At 38.2% G+C, this 17,514-nt stretch overlaps 2 protein-coding genes across 5 annotated transcripts in view; one reads left to right on the forward strand and one right to left on the reverse strand.

The window, feature by feature from the left end:
* The window catches only part of zgc:153738 (uncharacterized protein LOC558115 homolog), an 11,241-nt gene extending 8,731 nt beyond the window's left edge, over positions 1 to 2,510 (reverse strand). Inside the window, exons 1-6 of one of the 2 annotated variants that reach the window (XM_036211474.1) lie at positions 2,354 to 2,510; positions 1,421 to 1,748; positions 1,223 to 1,342; positions 845 to 1,021; positions 693 to 764; positions 300 to 505 (exon numbers count right to left, since the gene is read on the reverse strand). In XM_036211474.1, coding sequence (XP_036067367.1) covers positions 300 to 505; positions 693 to 764; positions 845 to 1,021; positions 1,223 to 1,342; positions 1,421 to 1,748; positions 2,354 to 2,364 — 914 coding nt within the window. In that variant the 5' untranslated portion in view covers positions 2,365 to 2,510. The remainder of the gene's footprint in view (positions 1 to 299; positions 506 to 692; positions 765 to 844; positions 1,022 to 1,222; positions 1,343 to 1,420; positions 1,749 to 2,353) is intronic. The other variant, XM_024278308.2, reaches the window with a different exon arrangement.
* Positions 2,511 to 5,830: 3,320 nt separating this feature from the next.
* The window catches only part of alkal1 (ALK and LTK ligand 1), a 13,528-nt gene continuing 1,844 nt past the window's right edge, over positions 5,831 to 17,514 (forward strand). Inside the window, exons 1-5 of one of the 3 annotated variants that reach the window (XM_024278911.2) lie at positions 5,831 to 6,703; positions 6,926 to 7,207; positions 11,098 to 11,151; positions 12,125 to 12,208; positions 13,355 to 13,428. In XM_024278911.2, the coding sequence (XP_024134679.1) occupies positions 6,937 to 7,207; positions 11,098 to 11,151; positions 12,125 to 12,208; positions 13,355 to 13,419 (474 nt within the window). In that variant the 5' untranslated portion in view covers positions 5,831 to 6,703; positions 6,926 to 6,936 and the 3' untranslated portion in view covers positions 13,420 to 13,428. Of the gene's footprint in view, positions 6,704 to 6,925; positions 7,208 to 8,595; positions 8,682 to 11,097; positions 11,152 to 12,124; positions 12,209 to 13,354; positions 13,429 to 17,514 lie in introns of those variants that run through there. The other 2 variants (XM_024278912.2, XR_002919974.1) reach the window with 2 other exon arrangements.

Genomic DNA, 17,514 nt, shown 5'->3' on the forward strand with positions numbered 1-17,514 from the left:
GTCTCCGTACCTCGGGGAGTAATACGCACAATCAATATTTTTAAAAACATGTTTTCTAAATGTTTACCAGCAGTTAAAGGGTTAAACGGAAAAACAGCTGTTTTAATTCACATATTATATATTTAAACGCAACTTCTTATAAATGAATGGTCACAAAAATGCCTTTTTTCTAAACAGGGAAGTGGAATTTCGCGGCTCTCGCTGAGTTTTGGACGGCAAGAAACTTGGTCCAAATGGTTCTTTTAGGGTTAAAGGTCGTAGACTCCTGAACCAGATTTAAAAAATGACTGCAGACTCGCCGGCTATCGAAGAACCACTGTCGGACTTGGCTTTTCAGGGTGTTGCTCATGTTGTTTCCCTCCATCTCTCGCAGCTGATTTGTGACGGCCACGACGGCCTTCTGGTAGGCCGCTTCGTGTTCCTGTTGTTTTACGCGGGTGAAAGCCTCAGCAGCTCGGAGAGACACTTCTGCCGGGCTTGGAGCCAGATACTTCGGATCCATCACCTCAAAAAAATAAAAACAAAATTAGGCAAACTGTGTAAACAAATCCATATATATTTAATAATCTAAAATATGCAAAATAACTAATATATCAACTTAAAAAAATAACTTTATGGAACAAAAATATTCATTTATGTCAATTAGTATTGATGATTTTCAAAAAAACTATTAATTAGCTGATTTCACGCACCATTCCTAAGGCTATGAGTTCTTTAACCCGCTCAATTTTGGTCTTTTTCCTCTGTATGTAGCCCCTCCAAACCTGTTCAGCCAAAGTACAGCACTTAAGCATGGAGGATGGCTCTCCCTTCAGAGAAAAGTACGTTCACGCATACTTGCGACCTTTTGAATGCAGATAGCGGCCGGCTCGGTGCTCTCTGTTCCCGCATGCGTGCTCCTCAAGCTTCCCTCTCTACTTTCTTCATACAGCTTGGACCTCATCCGCCCCTGTCGAGCCCTCTCTGCCACTTGAATGACCCGGATGGCCTCCTCTTGCGTCATCCCCTTTTCTGTTAATGGCTGTAGGGACGTATTTGAAAAGAAACTATTCCAATTGTCATGTATTTAATTTACTATTACATAAAAATGTTGGCTTCAAGCTTACAGGGGTGGTATTTGGTGAGATAAAGTTAAAAAATGTGAGTAGGGATGGATTTTATTTAACTGAGCTAAGACAAATTTGTGATAATTGACTATTATTTTTAGCTATGTTTTACTCACTTCAAGGCTTTCAGTGACCTCCACCATCTTGAAGATATTCATCAACATTGCTTTTCGCTCCTGAACTTCTTTACTGTGATCATTAGGAAAATATTGAGGTAAAGGGATCTCAAGTTTGTCCTAAAAAGATTCAAAACAGGTATTAATTAAAACTGAAACTTCAATTTAAATGAGATTAAGTCTTTAAATGACACTTACTGGTGTGAGCTTCATGTCATGAAGGATGTCATCCATGTAGTGGTACTCTAAAAACTCCTTCTCCACCATTTCATTTTTCAGCTCCACCACCCTCCCCATCACACTGTCGATGGCTTTCCGAATCGCTCGTCTCTTCTGAGGGTGGATTATCAAATCGTAAGCTTTCTCCAGCTTCCTGAGGATCTGGATGTAGCGGACGTACAGCATGGCCAGCCTCTGGAAGAACACCACCCTGTCTTTCTGAGCTGGAGGCGGCTCTGCGGGCTGCTCTTCTGCTAAAAGACGACTCAACTCTAACTGAGCATCAACCCAAAGATCGTTGTAGGCCCTGAAACAGAAAATAAATAAAAAATTAATCTAGATTAAGTTTATGCATTCTTACTTAAAGGATGTGATAAACAATTTCACAAAGAAATTATAGAAAGGGTTAACACACTTTTCTACAGAGAAACCAAAATTTTTATGGCATAAAAACATATTTATTAGAAAAAGAGAAATTAAATATTTATAATTTATTTATAATAATTTATAACAAATAAAGGCATACTAATAAAATACACAAAAATAACATAAAATTAAGAAAAAAAATGCTAACAAACTGTGGGTACAATATAAAACGTACTTTAAATTGTGTTAAAGGTATTACTTTATTTTTTGTAATATTTTAGTCCACAAATTCTGTTTTCCAGTCGCATCAATTTGATGTAATTTACGACATTTTTGCAGGGTTTACGATACAACTTAATGTTGCGAGTCTATTACGTTTCTTTTTATAAGAATTTTCTTATCCGATATTTTTTATTATATTAATATTTAAATGTTACTAGAATGTCTTATTGTACATCATGTGAACTATTATTCTTCATTTAGGACATTTTCCACGCAGCATAACTGTCCATTAAAATGCCGTAAATAGCTTCAGGACGAGGTTACCTTTGTGACATTTTTCTGTCTCCAAGAAAGAAGAAAACGAGTTTCCTCGGTCACTCAAAAAGTGGAAGTTGACTCTGATCCGCCGCACGAGTGAAAAAACGCAAACCCTTCTTGAGTTTGTAAAGTCGTTTCCATGGTAACAGCCATACGGAACCCCGGCGTCCCGCCTCATCTTTGTTTACTTCCGCTCCGTGGCTGCTGCGGTCCAGTTACAACACAGACACGACAAACCACAGCGACACATCTCTAGTTTTTGATTAAACTGTGGGCTATATGTGAAGTCAACCTGGCTAGCATTTTGATTAATAGCATATGAAAACTTTATTATTATTACTATTTGTATTTTTTAACATGTGTTATTTTATATTTTTATACTGAAAAAAGTAAAATGACAAATGTGATTATTTATTTATTTATTTATTTATTTTTATGGCGGTATAAATTTTATCATTTGGTTTTAAAATAAGGGGCTGCACGGTGGCGCAGTGGTTAGCGCTCTCGCCTCACAGCGAGAAGGCCCCGGTTCGAATCCCGGCTGGGACCTTTCTGTGTGGAGTTTGCATGTTCTCCCCGTGCATGCGTGGGTTTTCACCGGGGACTCCGGCTTCCTCCCACCGTCCAAAAACATGCTTCATAGGTCAATTGGTGACTCTAAATTGCCCCTAGGTGTGAATGTGAGAGTGGATGGGTGTGTGATTGAGGCCCTGCGACAGACTGGCGACCTGTCCAGGGTGTACCCCGCCTTCGCCCATCAGTAGCCGGGATAGGCTCCGGCACCCCCGCGACCCAGAAAGGGAAGAAGCGGCCAAGAAGATGGATGGATGGTTTTAAAATAATTTTGGCTAGTGAGTGACGGTTCCATGTACTACCTGTAGAGGGCAGCAGTGAGTCAGAATGCACGCGGTTTTTTAAACAGAGGAAGATGAAGAAAAGTACAATTATGTTCATGGTTCCACAAATGTGAGAAAAGGAGGGAAAAAAACAAAATTTGTTAAGTGTAGTTAGTAAATAATTTAGTTCAAAAATATTTATAAATGTCCTAAGCAAAATTAGAGAAGATTATCATTGTTTTATCAGTGATTATTATATGATAAAAACAAAATAGAATTTCAAAATAAAATAGGAACTGGACTAAGTGATCCCTACCCCTTCATGTTCCAAATAGGAAGTACTTGCTGGCTCCAACAAGCCAAAATCCCATAGCTATTACTCATATATTCTATTTGTCCCAGTAACCATTGTTGCTCTGATACCTCTTGTATATTCTTGCTATTTTTTAAATCATATTTATCTTTTTTTTATTTTATTGCAGGGTATTCTAGTTATAAACTGACCAATCATAGACTTCAGTGCCACGTGGCCCCACCTCAAACGCTGAAACGTTTGATTGACAGTGTACCTGGGTGATTTCAGTGGCAGGGGTGTGGCTTTCCAACAAGCTTACTCCTGATTAGTGAGAGTGGTTGCCATAGAAATGATGAGAGTCTGACTCAGACCAATCACCACTTACCAATGTTGTCTGGCCTTTTCTATAGGTGACGTCACACCCAGCTCTGTTCATCCTTATTTACAGTCAAAGGGTGGGACAGTGAAAATAAATAAATCTTGAATTTACGTTTAAATTATTATCAGCTACATTATTTGTGACTATCTTATTCTTCATGTGCTGCATTCTGTGCTTATGTGAGAAATAGATCTGCCATGATGTCTGATGAATCAAGAAGACCTTTTATTATACATTTTACAAAGGTTGATGATTGAATTAATCAAAAGGGTCATCTGGTCCTGGACCACTTACAAAGTGTTTCCCATGTTCATATTTAGAGTTGCATGCTCTTGTATCTGAAATCTAAAATCATCTTTAAGATGATACAAACAAAAAGTACTCCAATGGAAATAATAATTGATCCATTAACCAATGTATCTACTAAAGATGAAAACATGCACCAAAAAACTGTTTTATTTGGAAATATATTAGTTTAAAAACAAAGCTGGCACCCACGTCCTTGGACTTGACAAATGCAGAAGAAACAAGAACAAAGATGAGGACAGAGAAGATATCAGACTGAGCTCCTGTTACAGAAAAAGTGTTTCTGGAATCTAAATTACTTCTAGGAATAAATTGTTGGAACTCCATGAGGGACAGATTATTCTCATAAAACATGTGGACGATTTATTCTTTGAATCTTACAAAATGACTTTTTTTTCTAGAACTCCCCTTCAGATGTGAACAATTTTTGATAAAATTTTAAAAATTGACATTTAATTGTAGTAATGAAGAAGCATTTCAGAACAAAGACCTTGACTGATGATCAGAATATAGGCTGTGATAAAATGCTGTTTGAAAGGTGTGGCTTATTTATAATTCCACATATTTTCATCAGAACTATGATTACTGTTCACGTCAATCCTGTTCGGTGATATATATGTTGTTTTTTTTTTAATTTTAAAGGATTTCTGTCCTTAAAAAAACATTATCAGAGTGTCGTTATGTCAGGAGTCTGTGCTTTGGTTTTGTCATGTTCTGTTCTCTCTGTCAGTCTAATCATGTTCAGGTTAATCATCCACAGCTGTCTTCATTTAGTTAATAAAACACGATGTATTTAAGTATCAGGTTTTTACTTCATCATTGTCAGATCATCTGTTCTGTTACGCCTGGTCTCCTGCGTTTGGGTCCTTCACCATCACACTGAAACGTTATCAGACCCCATAATCAGGTACTTTACTTCTGTAGAAAGAAATCATTTGGTAGAACCTCCAGTCAGAACCAAACAGGAAGAAACAGCTTTCTACAGAAGGTATTAGAGGTGTAGCGATTAATAATGGTCCAACTATATTGATCTGTTTGAGATAAATTGTTATCGAATCCACCTGTATCATCATAAAAATGAGATTAATCGATATTATTTGGATCAAGGCACAAAAAAACGACCAAGTACCATCACAGTGGACAACTCACATAAATGATCAACCATCATTACAGTTTAATATGTGGAAGTGACCATACAGAGTGGTAGAATGTTCACTTTATATTATTTTGTAACGGTGAACTTCATGAATCTAAAATATGAGTGGGTTTGCCATTAATTCTGTTTGAATCACTATTGACTAAGAATCGGGTCCACAAATAATGAGTCGAATCCTTATTAAAATGGGTGGAAAGTGTTCTGCACACTGATGAAACCATCTTTCTTATGAACTCAGATGTTCCCCAACTTCAAATTACATCTGAAACTTTGTACTTTTTTCTACTTTTATTACTCTTACAGTTATAATTCTTGCATTTTTATTTTTAGTAATGTTTTGTTTCAATTTACATATATTTTTTTGCATTTCAAGTCAAATTGCCTCTGTGTATATGCACTAGTTATACAGAAAATGTGTTGACAAAACAAAATAAAACACACATAAATGTACATATAGGTTATATATATATATATATATATGTTTTTTTTTCATTTTAGTAGTGTGTAAAATCAGCTTTAAAGTGGTGCCATGTTGTAGTGAAAGAATCCTCCATTGACATAAACACTCTTGACGCAGCGCTTCATCGACGTAAATGTTTTAAAATTAAGGAGGTGGGACTCGTGATCCAAACAGCTGAGTCGGCAATCTTCTAACTAAAATAGATCTCAAGAGTAGAGTCCTCAAAGTTACATAATTCATTCAAGCCCGATCATTGCTGTAGGTTTGGATTCGCGGGGTGTATCGTCGGATCGGATGGGTGCTCCTTGAGGCGCAATCTCAGCAGCGCCTTAGACGATCACAAGACTTGGACATCCGTGGAAAAAAATCCCCCTGATAGGTCAGCTAGAAGCTCCCGAACCCGAAGATTCTTCTTCAGTTCTCCGCGTTTGACATCCAACAAGTTGCTCCTTTTGGAAAAGTGTTCCACGGCGCGCCGTTACGCTGCGCTCTGACGCACTCCATGTTCGGTTTTTTTCCCATGGACTTTCTAGCGAGGCGCGTTTTCTAAGACTTTAAATTCGCATTTTTCTGTAAGATAATCTTTTTCTAATCATTATTTAAGATCAATTGAAGTGGACAGTAAAACTGAAGTCGAAATGCTTCGGTGCGTAAAGGAGTTGCGCATCTCAAAGTGAGCGAATGCCGCTGGAAGAAATCACACCGAAGATGTCGACTGTGCTTTACCACCCACTCGAAATCGATTATATTACCTTCAAGAAGGTGGCTCTGCGTATAAATAAGAAGGCATTATTTCAAAAAAGACAGCGTTGAGCACAATCTGCGGGCGGTTCTTCTCTCCTGTTGCGCAAAGGATTCCTGGAAGAATTTGGTCAAGACGACTGTCCTCTTTGCAGGACATAAGAAGATTTAACTTCTAAAGTGGTGAGTCCAAAGTTTGGTGAATATATTAGTACATTTTGCATTTTGGGCCAAACCATATCTGGTATTTATGTATTTCTGCACAAATCTTACAAGAAAGTGATTAAAATCTAAATACTGGAACTGAAAATGTGGATCAAATTGATTCAAATCGTTTAAGTTGTTAAAAATTCTATAAATAGGACTCAACCCACCTCTAACCAAACTTATATTTCTTGGTTTCAGACAGTAAAGCCATGCAGGTGGAGAGGAAATGGCACATACTGTTGACTGTCTTTTTTCTGCTCATCACCTCGGGCCAGTGCATGGACAGCAGAGAGGTCAGGCAGAAAGAAAGAAAGACCCTGTTGGACCTAATCTTACAGGTGATCAGAGATAGCCAGCAGCGGGACAAACCCCTGTCCAGGCGCTGCGGCGGCGGACACCACACTTCAACACAAGACATGAAGTACTCCTCCCATGAGAAGCCTTTCTATGTCCCCAGGCTGGATAACAGTAGACTCATAGGTAAGCTGATAAGATTTATTTTTAGGACCTGATGATGAATGCCTAATCCCTATTTTACTGTTGGAGACAGCTGTCATTGATGTGGTCATTGCTGGGAACCATTTGGAACAAACGCTTGGATAAATGAAATTAGGAGTTAAAAATAAAAAGAACATGTTAAGATAAGATGACTCAATGACAACACATAATAAATAGCACTAAAATACAATAAATAACATAATTTAGTGTCTATATGTAGAATTTAATGTTTTAAATATTCTATAAAAATGTCAGTTTCATATCTCATAAGTGGAAAAGAGTTTCCTCTCCATCATATAGAATGAAGATGTCGTTTAAGCCGTCACAGAGACCAGGATAGGTGCCGCCAGTTGTAGGAGGAGCGTTTGGCGCGTGAGCAATGTGACAAATTTCTGAATGATTCATTCACTGGGCAACCTTCACCATGAAGGGACCCCCCAAATTATGTCTGTTTGGTTTAAAAATGTTAAAAAACAATAGTTTAAATGGTAATATTTGCCACTAAAATGCCAAAAAACATACTGTTTTGACAGAAACTCAATAAGCATTTAGTTTTATATAGTTGTTGTTGCTACTCAAATAAAAATCAATCATATTTTACATTAAAATTTTTAATAATTTACACAATTTTTACAGATACACCTTTAAGAGTGAATGTGGCTTTTTGTTCTTGAAAATGAAGTGGTCACCTCTGGAGTTAAGTTTCTCTGTACTATCACCACCAATTAGATCATGTCAGAGTGATGCTGCGAACGCATCATCCAGCTCAAAGTCTTGACCCACGCTCAGGCGATTGGAAAAGTACCTTTCTCAGACCAGTGACTGGGTGGAATTTATCTTTTGAGGATAATAAAAGCAGCATATTAGCACTGGTGCATGTGACACTACCAAAAAAGCGTGGTCACGCAAGGATAGAACCCCCTGAGCTTGGAGAGAAGACGAGTGTTAATAGTTTATCATTTGAAACGGCTTTAACAGTTTTCTTGCTTTGTTTATTTTCTCAGAAAAATACTAAAGATTTCCTGAGGTATTTTTTTTCCTGTTGCTGTCACAGCACTATGTGCACCCGCATGGGTCTGGGGGCTAAAGTGTTGCAAACGACTTACATGGACTTACTCTGATTAGTATTAAACTTCCACACAATAATCTCTTTAGGCTGTTAGCACGTCCAGTGTTGTTAGGCCCCCTCCTGAGAGCACTGACGGTCAAGTTTCAATATATTTCTGAGAATCTATCTTCTAAGCTTAAAGTTCCACTCCAACTATACTTTTTTCTATTGTAAAATCGTTTTGAATTATGATTATGAAGTTTTTAAGCTAATATCTGTGTCGTTTTAAGACGTATTTTTTGTGCACGGAGCGGTGTGACGTATTTCCGGTTTCGAATAAGACCGCTTACTCTCTTCCGGCTGTGACTAACTATATGTGTGGACTCAAATCTTCGTGTACTTTTCTTGGTAATGGTTTATTTTCATTATTTCTTACATTGTATGATAGTTTATAATTATGTGTATACAAAATGACATCCAAAAAGGCAAAGTTTGCTTTTATGAAACACCAAACACCCCACGCTCACGAAACGCTATCATGTACTGTATGATTCTTGGGATGAAACATAGCTCTGTTAAAACATTTTAAACCTGTTCAACAGAACCTTTTATGTGTAAACAAACTTTCGGAGAGACTTTCGGATTAGTGATCGTACTCTCAGCTGATGATGAGGAGCTTCTGCCTTCTTCATGGAGCGATAGTGGCGTGCGCTAACGGTAACCTCGCCTCTGTTGAGATGTAGGAAAGGAATCATGTCTCAGACTGATTCTACCTGACAGTGAAAATTACATTTACACAAGTTTAGAAACACTCAGCTGTGGAGTAATTGAAACAGAACTAACGGGTCATAAAGATAAAGACAGCGATAATCAGACGTGTCTTTCATGCTAGTTAGCATTAGCCCAAATGAAAAGTGACAACAGTATTCACTCAGAGGAAAGTTTAAGGTTAGGATTACGGTTCGTGTTTATGCTCCAAATGGTTCCCAATCACGGCCACATCTGCAGCTGAGCTCTCCGCTCTAGCTGCGTGAGAGCTAACAGGACTTCATTAAATACTGACTTCATTAAATACTGCGACGTGTAGCTTTGAATTCACATAAAATGCATGAAACAATGCAGCGATCTGCATCTTGACTGCACCTACAACGTGTCGCCAACATGTATGTCCATCAGTTTTAGAGGTGGTCGCACGTAAACATGCGCTAAAAACATTAGCATCAGCAAGTTGCCTTCAAAGTTTGTTATGAAGGACGACAAATACAATTTAAAATATTTTTGCATTTTTATTTTGTGGTATTTTACTAGAATAACAAACAATGCGCCTAACATAACTTATAGTGACTCTTGTTAGCTCCAAAAGACATCTTTAAAAGTCCAAACACTCCACTATTCCCACATAAACAATAGCCCACGGCTTCGACCGGAAATGACTGAGCATCCAAAGGCTGAATGCGGAAGTAGGTCGTGCATATAGCCCATTAGATATTTGTTTTGGGTTGTGGGCGGGACTGTTTACACGGAAGTTAGCCTTGCTCATTTCCCAGAATGCTTTTGTTTACATTCTCTCCCACTTGGGACAAGCACCTCACAAGCCCAAGCTAATAGCGTTAGCATTTTTGCTATGCTAATAGCATGCTATTATCATAGCACAGCTTTGACCCGGATGGCAGCTCAGATGAGGAACATGAAGATGTACAGGAATCTGTCTTTAATTGAATCGGAGAAGAGTGATTTTGCACCTCACAAGCTAACAGTGTAGCGAGTTAGCATGCTATTAGCATAGAAAAAAAGACTATGAGCGCTATTCAGTGGTACAGTTTTGAGTGAGATAAGGAACATGAAGACAAACTTTTGTCTTTAATTAAAAGGAAGAGAGACTGACGCGCCCATGTGTCATACACCTGTGCATTTTTAAACATCCGTTTTTCATCTGTTCCTGATCTAATGCTATTTTAATTAAAAAAAAAATACTCAGAAACACAGATTTAATCTTTGAAACATGGACAAATTGTATTTTTGTATCCAATCATCCATCTTCTGAGCTTACTTAAAGTACCGCTCCAACTATATATTTTTCTATTTTAAAATCATTCTCTGTGAGGTTTAATAAAATTGTGATTATGCAGTTTTTAAGCTAAACTAAAAAACATTTTTAAGAGCACATCTCTTCTGCAGAGCTGTGGGAGCTAATTAGATATTTACTTTGAGTTGTGGGCATGTAGCCTTGCTAATTTCCCATCATACCTTTGTCTGCACTCTCTCCCACTTGCGACAAGGATCTCAGAAGCCATAGCTGACAGATTAGCAAATTAGCATAGCAAAAACAACAATTGAAGCTATCCAGTCGTACAGTTTTGAGGAGGATGGCAGCTCATATGAGGAAAATGAAGACGTACATGGATTTATTTGTTTGCAATTGTTCCGGAGAAAGGAGTCTCTATATTTGTATCTGCTCCTGATAACATGATTTAAATGAATAAATACTAAATCTTTAATCTTAAATTATTTTATCTATATCCTCCATTGTGAGAAAAATGCCTTTAGAATGTATTAAAAACATAATTTGGATTGGAGTGGGTCTTTAGGTTGCTGGAGCCTATCCCAGCCCTTCATAGGCAAAGGAGAGGTGCACCCTGGAAAGGTTTCCATCACCTTTAGCCCCAAATATAATTGGACGAACACTTAAATTTTACTACAGGAGACGATCTTACTTTATATGGTGATTTTTAAGAAAATCATGTGAAACATTGATAAACATGTCCCCGCTTTTGTGACAAGCTGGCTCAGTTCTCAGGAATCTAACAATGATTTTTCTTTCCAGATATAGTTCCCCGAGAGGCAAACATGAAAGACAAGTTCATCCAGCATTTCGGAGGTAAGAAAACTTCTGTCAAAGGCAATCTCATGGTCAGCCAAAATCGGTCTTGATTTCTTAGCTTTGCTGACCTTTGCAGACATTCAAAGTATTTAATCTGGCAAACGTTTCCTCTGAGCAAAGTTCTCATGCGATTTCCTGGCTGGGAGGCTCCTCTGAGTTCTGACCGTCTGAGAAAGTCGGTATTATTCCTGCAAAGTAACATACAGTATTCCGCAGTCATAGACAGCTTTGTGAACACTGGCACTGCAGTGGGTCAGGAGGGGGGCGCCTGGCTTAGCTGTAGGGCACTAGTTTAGAGAAACAGCACATGGTCTGAAGCTGACAGAATTAAGTTGAAGGCATTGCTAAGATAAGCTGATTATTTGTCTCAGGACCTTTGAGCAGACTTCATTATTGGTATGAAAATCTGGAAGCTTTATCGTGGGAGCAGAAACCCTCAGAAGTGATTAGAAATGAAGACGCTATTCCGCTTCACACGAAGTCCAGTTGAACCCTGACCCCGACACTGTTCACTTTCACTTTATGATAAGCTCCTTTCGAGGGGGAGTTTATGTACGATCGCACAACAAGCTCACAAATATTTGGCCTTTTATAGAAAAGAAAAAGCAGAAGGTTTTGGAACCAATCGGAGCGCTTTGCCATCAAGATTCACATCTGTCCAAAAATCCTGCAGGTTTTTCTGTTTTTAAATGGAGATTTGGACTCTGTGCAGAAGTGAAGTTAGGTTTTGTAAGATTTCTAAACATGCAGTTATTCATTCTGAGTCAGACATTTTCTTGCACCAGACAACTCCCAGAAAGGCTTATCATTCGGAGCAACTTTGTTCTGATTATCAGTGAGCTCAGTGCACTAGTGCCAGCAGATGCCTTCTGAACACCGTCATGTTCGTATTTCATCCTCCTGGTAAAATGACAAAATGAAGAAAGTTGAACTCTTTCAATTTTGGTCTGATTAGACCTTTTCTCTTAAGCAGGACAAGTCAAGTTCTCATCGGAGTGTAAAACGCACTTTCATAGACTTTATCACAATACAAGGGACTGCTCAAAACCAGCTTGTAAGTATTGGTTTGTTTCTCTGTATAATGTTTTCCATTTTATTGTTTAAAGACCAACTCCAATTATCTTTGATTCATTGTAAAAGGAGTTCAGAAGAAGCTTAACTCTGTAAGGCTCCCTCACCTACTGCTGAGAGCTCTCTGTTTACACTCTCCTGCTAGCTTACGGTCTCTCACACCCCCCAGCTAACATTAGCGCTGCAACAGAAATGGTGAGCAACTTTGGAGTTATCCAGATTTGAGCCAAATTCAATATGTTGATGGATCGAGACATCTACAAGACGATTGGAGCTTATGACTCGCCTATAGTGGAGCAGATACAAACTATTTTTAAACAGGGTTTTTTTCTGCTCCTGATGCACAACAGCTTCAATAAAGAAATCCATTTTTTAGCATCCATCATGAGAAAAGTCCCACAAGAAGATGTTAAAAACAACATTTCATCAGAGTGGGTCTTGTTGCTCAAAAATCAGGATTTTGTTAACATTTCTTTTACTAATTCACCTTAAACATGTTTCCAAGTCATTTTCAGTCAAATTAGTCTTGAGGAAAAGCAGCTGTTGCTTTGCAAAAAAAAAAATAAAATAAAATAAAAAAATTACAAACTATTATAGTTACATTTTTATATTAATTTTAAGACTCACATTTTGGAATGAGTTCTTCAACAAATGTTTTGGCTCATCTAAAGCAGTTAAAAAAAATAAAAATAATATTACATTGTATCCTGCACGAAAAAGTGTTCTTTATACTTAACAGTTTGACAGTTACAATGTCAGGATTTGGAATAAATTCGCAAAACATTACAACTAACTAAAGACAAAATAGTTCAGTTGATTAAACTTTTTTTTTTTAAATAAACAGATGTTTTTTTTCTCTCATTATGTAAATAAGCTGTAAGAAATAAACATAAATGACACTACTAACATATTCTTTTAGAATATCATAGATCGTGTTAAAATTACTCACTGAGATGATTTAAGTATTTTCTGTTCCTCTTGTTGTTTTTCCTCATTTTCAATTATTAAAATTCCTTTAGACTTTCCATCCGTTTTTTATTATCAGAATGCATCTTTCTATAAGAACTTTGATGTTTGGAGAGAAAAGATTTTCTTGACTGTGTTCCTCTGTTGTTCTTTTGTTTTACAGATTACAAAAGATGTGCAAGATTGCTAACAAGACTAGCAATGAGTCCTCTCTGCATCCAGTCATAGAAGTTGCATGTGAGTAGAACTGTTTTTCTGATGGGACTGTTTTCAGGACGTTATGACGCGTTAATTATTTGGTGGACTCTGGGTTCTGGCTCGATTATCAGGAATAAAACTGATCTTAACCAGAAACACATCTCACATCTGTCCAATATTTGCGTCTTGTAAAAATACAAGGTGTGCCTTGTTGTTTTGAATTCTGAATATTTTAAAGCTCCTGGAAGAGTATTTAGCATATTTATTTTTTACTTCAAAACTTTAGTCAAAATTCCTGTGAATCGGCCAGAAAAGGTCAAAAAGAAACAGATGAAAACCGTGTAGCCAAAAGTATTCGCTCATCCGCTTTTCGCACATATGAACTTAATGAAGGATGGATCTGTAGTCCAAAGAATTGAATGTGACGTTTGTAGCTGTTACAGCTTAAGGCTTTCAGCGAGTTTGTGAAGGTTTGATCGTTCTTCAAGATTTAAGGTCAGAAGTCAGATGGTAGTTTTCACTGGTCTATTGCAGGGGTGTCAAACTCCAGGCCTCGAGGGCCGGTGTCCTCTAATTAACCTACCATTAAAGCTCCTTATTTGTTGAACACACCTGATTGAGGTCATTTCTGGAAAACCAGCAGGATCCAAGTTCTTGAGGCCCAGAATTTGAAACTTCTGGTGCATTGGGTGTCAATCCTTAGGGTTTTTCCCTTTTTTTAGCTTCTTGCTAGCAGAACACACCTGACTCAGGTAGCCAGCAGCAGGTAGGGTATGAACATTTGAGAAACCAGCACAATGTCAGCCCTGGAGGAACAGAGTTGGACACCTGTCCATCAGGTTGAGGTCAGGATGCCGCAGATGTCAAACTGGCTCCTCCATACTTGCCTTGCTCTGAGGTGCAGCCATTTTGGATCCCAGCTTTGTTGTGCTGAGATCAGCAGAATCACTTAATTTACTGGAATAAAAAAAGACGAGCTAAGGTCCAGAAATACCAATCCTGCATGATAACTTTTGTCCACAATGACACATAGCAGTCAGACTCAGGAGAACCTGGTGGCAGGAGAGATGATGACTGAGAATCATCAGACCGAAGAGGAAATTCCTCAACATTTCAGTTGTAGCAACTTTTATAAAACCTGATTTTAGTGCTTAGGATTAGCTTAAAATGTGTCAAAAGAGGGTTAGCACTTTATTAAAGGATATTAACAAAAGTGTTCAGATTTGTAAAACTGTTATTTGGAGCTTTAGCTCCAGATCAGCGTTTACGCTTGACCACCGTTAGCTTTAACCCTTTATGGACCTGGTCTGCAAACTAGCTGTTAGCTAGATGGCTTGTGGACATCGAATCGGTTACATTTGAAACTGTAACAATGTTCTTTTGTCCCGTCCCTTTAAATAAATAAATTGAATTGAGTGCGATCAATGTAAATCAGGTTTGTCACGTAAAAAAACGGCTTTGCATCGATATAAAATTAATTTATATTAGTAGGTGTTGCATTTTGGTGAAAAGTTGTTTTACAGTGTCGGTGACAGAGACATCTCTGGTGGTAAAGTTTCAAAGTTTAATATGCAAAAAAAAAAAAAAAAGTATCTTTTAGGGTTGCCGGTTATGTTAGTCTTTTTTTTTTCTTTTAAATCAATGGCAGTTTCAACCAGGGGGTCCAGTCTTGGACCTTCTTCTGGTTAATGATTTTCAGCCGCCAGAGAGAGAGACGCTGTGGGGGATGCCGGCTCCAGCCTAATCGAGACATTAAAATAAAGGAAAAAGGTCTACTAATAATATTCCCCCCCCTCGGATTAATATGAAACGGTCAGCCTTCAAGCTCAGCCACAGAGACACAGAAACACAGTGGAAGCGGCTGTCGTACAGACACAGCTCCCTGTACCGGGAAAATCTTTTAATAATCATAATCTAAACATGGAGACATGATAACCGTTTTTGTAGAACTCTTCAAAATAAATAAATAAACCTTATTCCTCAACACTGTGTGTGTCATTCTAAGTGAGATCTGCACAAACAGAGCTGGTAGCTCCTCCCAGCTGCGGCATCAGGAACACATTTTTTAAGACGCTGACGTCTCCTTTGATAGATGAAGTTGAGCGCTAGTGCTGTGACAGAAAATTGAATGTATGGAAGAAAAGGATCCAACTGCTTACTTGTTAGAATGTTTATTAGTTTAATTCAACTAAACAGACTTCTCCAACGTATTCTCACTACCAAGTCATCACATGTTGAGATTTTACGTCACTTTTTGACATTTCCGTGTCCCCAACTCGTCAGTTTTTGATGTACTGGCTGTTTCCATTAAATCCAGGTCCCCAACCTCCAGGCCGCAAACTAGAACTGGTCCAGTCCATGACCCTAACCCAACATTGCAGAACCGAACCCAAATCTATACCAGACGTGGTACCGGACGCGAACCAGTACCAGGTTAAGGTTAGGGTACCAGTACTGGATCCGTCTCGAGGACCAGTACTGCATCCCATACCATGTCGTGAGGGTTGCAGACTCTTGATTTTATGAGCAGTCAATACTTAAAACAGTGAGTTGGGGACACGTAAAACGTTAACCCAATGTCAATATGTGATGACGTTTTGGTGGCTTCTCACGTGCGTCTGCGTCTGGCTTATTGACATATATACAGACTATCAAATTCAAATTCAAATTAATTTTATTTGTATAGCACCTTTCCAGTTAAAAAACAGCTCAAAGTGCTGTACATAAAACAAATAAAAATACAAGAAAAACTATACCCCACACATGCAATAATATAAGATAAGCCCCTCATAATAATAAAAACAGAAACAAACAGATAAAATAGCAAAGCAAGCAGATCACAAAGGAATAACCTGAAGGCGCTGCCCACCCTGTCCTCCTATTGGCTGGAGTGTCAGCATCTAGGCAACATGAGGACGTCCCGCTCATCCCCCGCACCCTCCAGCCCAAAGCTCAATGGTCAATGTGTGTGCCCGGTGCTGCTGTGATGTCATTCAAATGCTTCCTTTACGTTCTTAAACACAATCAACGTAAAGCAATACTTGTTCACATCCGTCGCTCTGTTTTTGAATAACTTATACTGGGTGAGTTTGTTTTGTGTTCATTCGAGTAATTATGATTTATTGGAATCAGTGTCCAAATTCTTTACTTCCCCTTTATTTATGAAGAAATGGTGTCTAATATTATTGACATCACTTTCGTTCGATAACATCACCAATAATCGCCGATCCATTAGCGCTAAAGCGGAGCTTCCATCGCTTGAATATACATAACAACAGCAGTTTTATAACTTTAAGAAGGTCAAAGTCATTACATTTAAATATAAACATCTGTGCTTCAGATTCACCCACATGAAGAAAAGCGCTTCTCAGTGTGACGCGGTTTAGCTCCTCTGTTTAGAGGGCGAAATAAGAAATGTGTGTATATATATATATATATATATATATATATATATATATATATATATATCCTGGACACACTTGCACTATAAATGGCCCTTTACATGGAGGGGAAGGGAGAAGGGAAGAATTTGGATTGGGCCTGATTGTATTTTTTTTCCCACATTTCTAGAATTTTGATTAAGTTTTGCCCAAATTAGCAATAGAAACACAGCTAGATTGCTAAATGGACAGGCGTGTTAAGGCTGGTTTATACTTCCAAGCGATTTGTAATCGCTCACGTCGCAGTGGTCACACGGACATCGGAGCAGAATCAATTCAGAACCTTTATTCGTCAGTTCAGGTAACATCATGCTGCGCTTTTCGCCAGCATTTATTTCTGTGTGGCTTCCTGATCAACCATGAAAACCAAATCCAGGAAGATCTCTGCTCTCTACGACGCTAACATGAAGGACCCCGTTTCTGTTTGTGTGGCCGTTTGAGGCTTAGATGCAGGGAACCGGTTCCAAACCCCTTCAGTTAGAAGGATAAGATACTATCACAGAATCCCGCAGGTTTTTCCTGAGTTCCTGAGACTGACCCGTTCTTGACAACAGTTTGTAGAAGGGATTATTTTACTTTTGTATCCATAGAATCGACATAAATGGATGAGCAAATACTTTTTGCAGTGTTGTGTTTACATGGCTTGAATTAGTAAAAGTAAGTATAGAAGTACTTTATACTACTT

Source organism: Oryzias melastigma, linkage group LG4, assembly GCF_002922805.2.
Source record: "Oryzias melastigma strain HK-1 linkage group LG4, ASM292280v2, whole genome shotgun sequence".
NCBI classification, from domain to species: Eukaryota; Metazoa; Chordata; class Actinopteri; order Beloniformes; family Adrianichthyidae; genus Oryzias; species Oryzias melastigma.